General features: G+C 35.0%; 1 protein-coding gene across 1 annotated transcript; it reads left to right on the forward strand.

Moving 5' to 3' along the window:
* Positions 1 to 8,449: 8,449 nt before the first annotated feature.
* LOC308394033 (granzyme B-like) lies at positions 8,450 to 10,317 on the forward strand (the record flags this gene model as incomplete). The annotated part of the gene is made up of 5 exons (XM_080878139.1): positions 8,450 to 8,645; positions 8,785 to 8,944; positions 9,522 to 9,660; positions 9,793 to 10,017; positions 10,165 to 10,317. The coding sequence occupies 5 exons, from the start codon at positions 8,450 to 8,452 to the stop codon at positions 10,315 to 10,317; spliced, it is 873 nt and encodes a 290-aa protein (XP_080734265.1).
* Positions 10,318 to 11,793: the final 1,476 nt, after the last annotated feature.

Raw genomic sequence — 11,793 nt, forward strand, 5'->3', positions numbered from 1 at the left:
GTGTATAACTTTCATGACTTAATGCTGTTTATCTCTTGTTTTGTAGAGGCCATTTTTTTCCAGCATGCTTTTATATATGATATATAATAAATTACTGCACTGTGCATCTTCTTTGAGACTAGCAGAGAACAAAGAAACCACAGTTTGTTTTGAACCAGATTTTTAAACAATAAACTGCATTTTCTCAGCACATCCAGGCATGTATGCTTCTCTATGTATGCACAACGTTGTTTCCTAGTGAAGAACAAGCATTGCTTCATTAAGAAGAGGTCCACAATTGACTTAAAGTCTAAATTGCAGCTTTCTTCTCATTAAGAACTTTCAACCTGACAAAGTAGTTATTACTGATGTACTCTATATGGCTGAAGTGGAACACGAGAAATCCTGTACTGCAAGTTAGATTTTTTTAAGCATGAGTTCAGACACATAAAGACAGCACTGCCTCCTTGTGAAGAAATTGCATTGATGCACCTTGGATGTACTGTTTCAGTTGTCTTTTCATTTATGAGCTTTCTAAGCAAATATGTATGATATGAACTCACATTTAAATGCTGACAAAGCTTCATATGGATACTAACAGCATGTGCCATTATTTCCAGTGAAAAAACATATTTTGTCTCCTATAATGTTCTTTCATGTTTTAAACAGTCAATCTATGACATGTACTATATTATTCTCTCTCTCATAATAGCAATAGTGATAATGTCAGATACAGTCATAAGTCTTTCGATACTGTGATAGAATGACTTTCATTATTATCATACCATAATTTATACTGAATGACTAAAATTTTGATTTATCATCATTTATGTCTGTCAGGGGCTGGGGCTGTGACCCGGAGTCTCGAGTTTATTTTGTGTTGTTTTCTTTCTTACTTAAGATTCATGTGTTACTCTTAGTTAAGGGTGTAGTTGAGTTATTTTGTATTTTTGATTACTAATGAAATAATGTTCTGGTATTATTATTAGTTTGTCTTCTGTCTCTTGTGCCTCGCCCTTCTATGTCTCACTACTCTCTCTATGTGCATGTGTGTGTGTTTTACGGGTCTCGTCCCCCTTATCTGTTCCCATACTCTTCTCCCTGTGTTCCTTTCCATTCCCCCAGCCTGCCATGTAATTCATGCCTGTGTGTTCTATGTCTTATTGTCAAGTTTAGTTGTCATGGCCACGTTTCGTCATGTTTCCTATTTTATTTTGAAAGGTCTGGTGTTTCCATGTTAAGTGTATTTTGTTTTATTTCCCCTGTGGCGTTCAGGTTCATTTATGTCAGCTGTGTTCCCCAGGTGTTTCCACTTCCCTCATTACCCTTAGGTGTCTTTAAAGTCCTCTGTCTAAGTCTGTCCTTTGTCGAGTCGCCTGTTGTCTTCATGTCAAGTCACATCAGGCCACAGAGTCTTGCTTTCAAGTGTTCATGTTCATGCTCAGGTTTCTTCACATTCAAGGTTTTACATGCTCCTGTTCAGTTTTCATGTTATGTTCTCATAACATTGTTTTCATAGTTAGTTTAGTTCATTCCCTATTTAGGTTTTGGTTTAGTTTCACCTTGCCTTGTTTTTCTGTTTTTTTTTTGTAACAGTCATAATAAAGGCTCGCTTTTTGTTTAAACCTCAGTTCATCTCTCCCGTGTCTGCACTTGGGTCCGCTCAATAAACACAACGGCTACTCTGCTGTGACAGTGGCTTAATCTCTAGCTACTGCATATCTCATTCTTCCTATTTATTACACCGTTTAGTCTTGTTATAGGACAAATTCTTATAACAGGAACATTATGATGATTGTTTAAAGACCCTTCAATAGCTTAAGGTCGAAAAGATTGCAGAACACTATGTTTGGACATTGGCTGTTGAGCATAGGTATAAATATTCAAGCGACAATGACATCAGTGGGGGACACCACTAAGCAAAATTGCACGTATAGTCAGCATGTAGTTGGTGCCTTAAAATGTGTTGAATAGTCTCCTCTGTTGTCGTGTGATGCATGGCCCTTTGACACTGGCAGCAGATGCTTTGGATATGCAGCAATGTTTAGGTGTGTTGTATGCATGAAAGTAACATTTAGATGCGAAATATCTAGCAAGAGTATTTTTATATACTTGTGACCAAGCAATACAAAGGTACAGAAAACCTGGAACAAACTTAAATAAAAAAGTAGATAAATCCAAACAAAAACAAACATCTTTTACACCTTCATTTAAATCTAATTTTTCCCTTATAACAACTGTTGTACATTCATATATGCAAATGTCAGGAGAGTAGTTGTGGTTTTAAAATGGCAGGTAAACTCAACAGCAATGTTTCAAAAAACACAATAAATATCACCATGCACACAAACTGTTTTTGTGCAGTTTCACAACCTTTGTGGGAGATAAGTTTACATAAGCTATATTTCCCACAGAGATAAGTAAAAGAAAAAGAGAAAGAAATATTGTGAATGTGAGGTAAACCTATTCTCAGAAACAGAGAACGATAAGAGAGAGAGGGCATGAGAAGATGATGAAAGATTATTTTACAAAGTTAAGGACTGCTCAGCAAGTGGCATTTTATACACTGAAACTTTAAACCTTACATTAAATCTCTTAAATCTTGCTAGATTTTTTAAATGACCTGAACAACGTATGTTGCTGAGGTTATTTGGTTAATTTATATTAAAAAGCATTTTATATAACAAATTGTATTATAATAATGTCATGATGTTCTAATAGTGTGTGAGAATAGGAAATAGTGTAAACAAGTGTGGACTAAACTGGTTACTCTGTAGAATATTGGTGTGCATTATATTTCATTGTCTGTGGTTGTCTGTCAGGTTGTTTTAAGTTTTCTAGTTGTTACTGAAAGTCTTAGTTTGTCTTTCATTGTCAGAGCCTTAGTTTTGATTTTCACTGGAGACAGATGGCCAGTCTTGCATGTGCTGTTATTGGTCAATTGACCAGCTGCAGAGAAGAGAAACGTTATAACATATAAAAAGAAGCTGAACCGAGTATCTGATTGTGTATATATGTATTAATATCCGCTTGGCAGTCTCACTGACCCTTTTGGCACAGTATAGTAAATTCACTTGGTTATAAAAGCATGTTGTTGGACTTACATGTAACTGGGGAGAAACTTTGGTTTTTGTGTTTATATGTAGCTTCAGCATTAACTCTATGCTTTTTAAATTGATTTATTTTTATCTGATTTCATTTGTCTTTTTTATGAGCCTAGATTTACTCTAGGTGTTTTTTTCATACAGACATTGTACCACCACAGGCCATTATATACAGAGGTACATGTAACAATGCCGATATGTGTTAATAGTTGTACTTCTTCAATTCATACAACTCTTGACACTATAGCTCCTCTGAAAAAGAGAGCCTCAAATCAGAAGTACCTGCCTCTGTGCTCTAACTGTAAAACATGCACTTTAAGCCTTTAAGCCAAGCATATCTTATTTGATCCATGTGTTTTGTGAGAATTTGAGACTTCTATGTCATGAGCATGACTTTTTTTACCCTCAAAAAATGATATAAATTGCATGAAAACATTTTTAATGACTAAACTGCAAAAATATGAAGCAAATGTGATACAAATTAAAACTCATATATGCAGATTAAAAATGTATTTATTTTTTATATATTTTGTCTAAAGGTTCAACAAACACTCCGTTATCAAAAAATTTAAGATTTCTGACAGTTATTTCATGGTTCGGATTTTAAAGGGTTAAGCAGGAACTAAGCTGGAGAGGAAATGGCGTCTCACTGATTTAGGAGATCATCATTGTCAGGATGTCCTAAAAACTCCCCGAAAAGCCTTAAGTTAACCCAAAATGCTGCAGCAAGAGTGCTGATGGGGACTAGAAAGACAGAGCAGATCTCTTCTTTGTTAAATTCAGAATAAAATCCCGCTCCTCACACAGAAGGAGGTTCAGGCCTCTCTTCTGTGGAAACAGCTTCCAGTTTGGATTCTGGAGACAGACACCCTATATACTTTTAAGATTAGGCTTAAAACTTTCATTTTTGATAAAGCATTTTTAAATTAGGGCTGGATCAGGTGACCCTGAATCCTCCCTTAGTTATGCTGCAATAGGTATAGGCTGCCGGGAGATTCACTGACTGTTTCTTATTCAGTCACCCTTTTCACTCACTATGTATTTATACAATTCTCTGCATTTAATTATTACTTATAATTCATCTCTGGCTCTCTCTCTACCCCTCTAAGAATCTAGTTCTGCTGGAAGATTGAGGCCCCAAATAGGTTTTCTGACAACAGATTCTAATCTTTAACTGAGAGATGTTTTTCATGTTCTTTTCATATTTGTCTGGAAAATGTATTCAAAAGAATATATAAATGTTTCTTTTGTAGATGCTTTGATGCTTTGTAATATAATAGTGTTTTTCCCCACTTTGGATGGAGCTCTCAGCTCTCATTTCTAGAAATCTCAACAAATTTATTAAACCCTGCAAAACATGACTATCCAGAGTTGGGACCAGGAAGCAGAGCTGCAGTTTCACATCTCTCTCTGTAGCTTCTCTCTTCCTGTTGTCCCCCCAAAACCCCATCCCCTTAGAGACAGTGTCAGCTCCCAAACAACAAAAATTAAACTACAAATCAGCAAAAAAAGGAATTTAATATAAAAAATCACAAAGAAAGAATGCTATAGTATGCACAACTGCTCCAAACAGTAAAATGTTTAATTGTACATCATTAAACATTAGGTCTCTCATGAGCTCTCATTAGGTCCCTCTTAGTACATTAATTAGTAATTCATCAACAAATTGATTTACTGTCCCTTTCTGAAACCTGGTTATAGCAGGATGATTATCTTTGTTTAAATGAATCAGCACCCTCGAGTTATATTAATAGTCAAAATTCTGGAAACACAGGCCTTGGAGGGGGTCGGAAACAATCTTCCACTCCAGCTTATTAATCAACCAAGGACGCAGTTTTACTTTATTTGAAAGCATGACAGTTAGCTCTGTCCATCTTAGCTGGAAAACTCAAAAAACAGTTTTATTTGTTGTTATTTATCGTCCTCCTTGGCCTTAAACAAAGTTTCTGTCTGATTCGTCAGACTTTTTATCTGATTTAGTGCTCAGCTCAGATAAAAATAATTACTGTGGGGGGTTTTCACCATCCATGTAGATACTAAAATGACAGCATCAGCACGGCATTTCATCTGTTATTGGACTCAATTAGCTGCTTTCAAAATGTAAAACCCACCCACCCACCTCTTTAATCACACTCTGACTCTGGTTATAACATATGGCATAGAAACTGAACATTTAACAGTACTTCCTGAAAACCCTCTTTTGTCTGATCATTTCTGATGATATTAAAACTTACAGTGATGAATTATACAGTGGGAAATAGACTTCATGACAGTAAATGCCTTGCTGAAAATGCTGTAACTATGTTCATGTTCTTGCCTTTTTAATTTGTCATTTATTAAAATTATAAATATATATTTTAACTCAAAAGTACAGTTTTTAAATGTAATGTTGCTGAAACAACAAAATAATAATAAAAAAATAAACACATATTTACAGAACATGTGGTTTATTTTAGCATTTTACCTCTATGGTGGGTGTCTTTTTGTTCTCCAACTCTTTTGTCTACCCCTTATTTTTTGCTGATTATACATCTCTTTTGTCCAGATGTTACAGGAACAGCACAATTCATCTAAATTCAATTCACTTACAGTTATATATCACAAAATCACAACAACAGTCGCCTCGAGGTGCAATGCTACATGTGTTGCTGAGGGAATGACAAGACTGAGAGAATTTTACCTGATGTATGAATTCTGAAAGAGCTGTCAGCTTATTACTGATTGTCATAATATTACTGATAACCTGACAATTTAAAGCAGGTCATAATGACCTTCAGACCATCAGATAATGCTTCAGTGCTTTCCATAGTCAGTCTTCCACTTTACTAGTAATGTTCAACAATACTGTTGAGAATACAAGTATCAGGTGAGACGCATAGCCTCTAACAGCATTTTGGCTGAAATAAACCAGCTGAAAATATCAAAAACTCAGCTACTAATGATAGAGTTTTCAATAGAGTGTGAGAATTAGCATTACCTAATAATAATCAGAACAACATAATACGCTTTTCTATCGATATTATTTAATGGTAATCAGCACAAGAAGAACATTTAATGTTCTCTTCTGTATTTTCTTATTCTCACCATCAACCATCACACTAATCATTCTGTGCATAGCTTCCTGTCAATCTGTTATCATATATTGATCTGCAGAGTAATGTTTGCAGAGATGCTTGAAGACACGTGCATTCTTGCAATGTATACCCCATGAAAACGCTAATATGATCTGGATTCAAGTTAGCAAGTCAGGTTAGACTTAGAGCTGTATGCCTCTGGTCAGTCCCTATATCAAACTAAAGGTGATAACAAAGAAAAAATGTATACATATTATTTATCAAGGTGGTTTACCATAATCAGCAGATGTATGCATTATAAAAATAGTTTCTGGCCAGAAAACAGTAAAACAGTTGCACTGAGGAGCTTCATTTGCATAGCGGTTTCGTAATGACGGTAAAATAAGTGTGTATGTGTCCTTTCACATCACAAAAATGGAGAAAAACCTTTGGGTGATATACTACAGCTTCGCAAGTCAGACAGAGCAAATGGTGATAGTAATCTATACTTCCTAGTAACTGCAAACAGGATGACAGATGCAAGAACATTTCCACGTGTGCTACTAAGAAAACTGAGAAACGAGGTGACAGTCAATTGACTTGTGGACTGAGAAAATATATAAGGTGAATGAAAACTTTTCATGCAAATAAGTAAACAATAAATACAATTTTGTGTCTCCTATTAGAGAAAGAAAGTACTTTTGGAACTTGGCCTGTTGTCTTAAAGCAACCTAAAGCGAGAAGTAAACACGTGTGTAACTTTTTTCTTTTCAATACTTAAATTTAAGTAAATAAACAGTATTGAACACAGACATTGAATATTTTTAAAGAAGTAGGTCAAGAAAAACAGGGTGTTCAAGAACTGAGTGCATCAACTTTTGTGTGTTAAAACAACATAAAACATATATGAGCTCAGACTGAATTTTAACAAAGGGTGTGCTGTTTGCATCATGTTAATGAGAACAGCACATGCTAGCATAACAGCCCCAACAAAAGCTCCATCTTAATACAGTGTAGTTTTATTGTTCTATCACATTTTTAATTCTAATTTATACTGGCTGCTAATAAAGTGCTGTAAAATAAGCATCAGCTGCCACCATAATAATTCTGAATGTACTGTATGATTTCCCGTTAATCCCTTATCATATATGTTGGTGGATCTGTGTACCACAAGTTCATAGCATATCTCTTACCATCAGAGTGTTTGCAGAAATGCTTTCTTGAAGTCATATGCATTGGTGCACATGTGCAGATTTTTTATCTTCTATCCTGGTTAAAACATCAGACAGCATAATTAAATGAAAAATATGTTGCCTTGCCTGACCTTGCCTGATATCATCAGCACTCCTGCCATTTTACATCATTACTTGTTTTATTTTCCCTGTCATGTTGCTTTATCACCAGAAAACGATCTCTTCTATTTTTATTTTTATTTTTTTTCACTTATTTTTTCACTTATTTAAATGATTAAGAAACTATTATTTCTTTCCAAAATAACTACACTGGAGCACAAGGCTGATGTTTTTCTACTCGACCAGATTCAGTTTTTGACACAATCATTATGCTTATATCTAAACTCAACAGTGCCTTTAAAAGCTGCTAGCTGTTTTTTCCACCTGTAATGTGTAATCGTTTATCATGACAGAAAGCAAGGACTTGTTTTAAATTTGCAGGTTAGGTTGTTTCTAATGCCAGTAGTCTGTATAATCACCAGTCATTTATATTTTATACTGTATCCAAGACTTCTGTAAGGTGATCACTCCTCATCATTTATATGCTTTTTACCACATTGTCATAAACATTAATTTAGTTTTGTCTTGCATCAGCTGTGGGGTATTGAAATTGCAGACTTACATGCCATGGGAAGGCTGGCTTTCTCCCTGTGTACAGGACCTTGAAATAAAATCCAACATACAAACACTTGATTCAACATACAAACTTTTCACATAGCAGCTCAGTATTTCTTTTTCCTGGTAAGGCCATCATTATTGTAACAATATTTTTGTTCTATGGCTCCAGAATTCCTCCTATAAACTCCCTTCAGTATTAATGTTGGTAGTGATGGTTATTGTGCTGTTTTCTGACAGAACATTTTAAAGCAAATAAAATAACTGTCTGTGCCACAATAATAACAGTCCAAGAAACGAATGATCAATATAGTATTTTCTTTAAGTTTCATTTTATTTTTCAGTGAAACATATTTTAGTTTTATCAGTCCTTCAGGAAAGTGCTAAAAGAAATCTTTAAAGCAATGCATACAATTCAACTGAAATAGAATAAAATAAAGCTCTGGAGAGTCTGATAAAGTTATGAATGTGGTTCACAGCCACATCATTTGAATATGCAAATAACGCAACTTCTCTCGCTGTTACGAGGAGGTATTTAAAGGCTGAACCTGCCAGTGAAGTTACCCACTGCTCTTCAGTAGCTCAGCCTGACTTTGATCTCATCATGTTTACTCACTTTAACCTGGCAGTACTGATAGTTGTACTGACTCTTCATGATAAAGGTAAGTCTCTTTTCATAGTGCATATGTGATGTCATGCATGGTGACATTATAAATGATGTCAAAACTGAGACCGTGCAAGGTTAAGATTTTGATTTAATAGAATATGACACAACCCCCCATCCTGCTCCCACTCACGCAGTTCACACTGGAGAAATCATCGGTGGCCATGAGGCCGTGGCACACAGCAGGCCATACATGGTGCTTTTGGAGATGCACAGACCAGGTGGTCAGAAAGCCCACTGTGATGGCTTCCTTGTGAATGAGCATTTTGTGGTGACTGCTGCCCACTGCCAAGCTGAGTAAGTTTAACAGTTTATGTTTACCTAAAGGGAATTATGTGAACCGATAAATTGTCTTATCCAAACACCAAGCTTAAGTTACTCTCTGAGACTGAGATCTTTGTTTCATGGTGGCTTCATAAGTTTGGTCATAAATTAGTATTGAAAAACTTTTCTTTTGTTGTATATTGTATCACTTAAATCAGCGGTCCCCAACCTTTTTTGATCCACGGACCGGTTTATGTCCGACAATATTTTCACGGACCGGCCTTTAAGGTGTTGCTGATAAATACAACAAAATAAAACCAGAACCAGAACCAGTACCAAAAAAAAAAAAAAAAAAAAAAAAAATATATATATATATATATATATATATATATATATATATATATATATATATATATATATATATATATATTCATAACACATTTGAAAAGACCCAGGGAAACCAAGTTAATGATAAAAACAAAAAAACAAACAAACATGAATTTTCACACCCAAGCCTCAATTCTCCTGGCCCGGTACTAAACGACTGGCCTGGGGGTTGGGGACAGCTAACTTAAATGTCTGAAAATTGTTTGCACTTATTTTATTTCAGGTCCTACAGAGTCTTTCTGGGACTTCATAATTACAACAAGCAGAATGACGTACAGCATGTGAATGTGCCTGGGGAAAATGCATTTCCACAGAAAGGCTATGATCAAGCTGAATTCAAAAATGACATAATGCTTCTGAAGGTAAAATAAACGAAAATAATATTTAATAACAGACTTTACAGTGTTATCATCCTAAATGTGGTTTCTTATCATTTTTGTTCAATTGAACAAAACAGCATTAAATAACATTTTTATCTCTCTTTGTTCCTGAAGTTGAGTACCAAGGCAGTGTTAAACAAGAATGTGAAACCTATTGATCTCGCAGACCGTGATGATAGATCGCTGCCAAAATCATGCATAGTCTCTGGTTGGGGAAGTACAGAAAACAACAAACACCCATCTCTCAAACTTTTGGAAGTCAATGTAACCCTGGTTGAAAATGAGATGTGTGTTAAGGAAAATAAGTACTGCTCAAAGGACAAGGGTGGCCCAGGTCATGTAAGTGTTTTTTATTAAACCTTTACTATAAATAAATTAATTTATTAATTAACAAGTTTGGTAAATAATGATAATCAGCTTACTGTTGTGATTACACTTAGTTATGGTCCAGTAACTACATAATGTATTGTATGCTTGTATTTCCAGGGAGACTCTGGTGGCCCATTAGTCTGTGAAGATGGAAAGGCATACGGGGTGGTGTCCGCCAGCAAGCTAAACCCAGATAAATCAGCAATTTATAGTTACACTAAGATACCTGACAACCGAGACTGGATTGACTGCATTATGAAACATAATTAAGATAAAATAAACCATGTAAAATTTAGCTGATCAAACCCCAGTATTAGAATTTGTGCTTGGGTTTAGCTTGAAAAAGAAGTGATGCGATACTGCGTTAAAATTAGATAAGTGAGTTGTTTTGGTAGATATGCATCAAAAAAACTTAAAAAAAAAAAAAACTTAAAAAACAACAACAACACAAAACAAACATACATTAAGTTGCACATTAGTTACAGTTAAGTAGAATCTGAACTTTTACTATATACTCAATGCTGTTTATTAAATGAGATGCTGATGTTAGATACTGCATTACCTGATTTGTTTTGTTTTTAAAAAGGCCTGTACTTTAAAGATTCTTGTTTCTTTTAGATTCAGGATGATTTGTTTGACAGATGTTATTAAAATTTTGCATTTTCACTGTTTTTATGTTATTCCAACTGACTTCTTTTCATCATCCATCAGCCAGTCTTATATCATTATGTCATATTAATGGCATAAAACTACAGGAAATACATTAGAATTATGAATTAATTAGAATTTAGAAATTCTGATTTCATTATCGATATTACTTATTGTTTTGGTTCCCATATCGATTCTCATTGACTTTACATTGGCTGCAGGTGTGAATGGATTGTCTGTCTCTACAACAGTGGTCTTCTTAAAAGTGGACATCTGTATAAAAAGCTTTAGACATGTTTTCTTTTAGTGAACCTGAAGTACGAGTACTTTATAATATGCCTGGTTTATCTAATCATTAGTCAATTAAATGGCTAATTTCACTTACACTGACTGAGTCTCCTAACAAGACATTAGTCTATGTTTATTAAGCTTCTGCAGAAAGAACAGTCAGCACACAAAGAAGCAAATGCATCAGCCACTGAATCTGCCTGTCTTTGTCACAATTGTGCTGTACACAGACATATACACTGCATGTATTAACATGCTGGCTACACCGCGGATCACACAAACCTGTCAGGCACAGCTTGGGTTTCCAGTGCGTTCAGCATAGGTACTACAAAATGCTTAAGATAAGATAAGATAAGATAAGATAAGATAAGATAACCTTTATTAGTCCCACACGTGGGAAATTTGTTTTGTCACAGCAGGAAGTGAACAGTGCAAAAGTTATATAGCAAAATTAGAATACAATAAGAATAACATACTGTACACAACTGTACAGAATAGAATAAAATAAAATACTATATACAGTAGAATAAATAGAATAAAATATACAATAGGATAAAAATAGAATGCAAATGCTATATACAACTGAGTAAAAATACAACTTTGTCAGAAAAAGAGTATTGCACTTAGTGTTATTGCACATGTGTGGATGTGTGTGTTAGATCAGTTGGAGTCTTTGTTGTGGAGTCTGACAGCAGTGGGGAGGAAAGACCTGCGAAATCTCTCCGTCCCACACGGTGGGTGCCGCAGCCTGCCACTGAAGGAGCTGCTTAGTGCTCTCACAGTCTCCTGCATGGGGTAAAAATAAAATGG

This window comes from Rhamphochromis sp. 'chilingali', assembly GCF_963969265.1.
Source record: "Rhamphochromis sp. 'chilingali' genome assembly, chromosome: 3".
In the NCBI taxonomy this organism is placed as follows: domain Eukaryota; kingdom Metazoa; phylum Chordata; class Actinopteri; order Cichliformes; family Cichlidae; genus Rhamphochromis; species Rhamphochromis sp. 'chilingali'.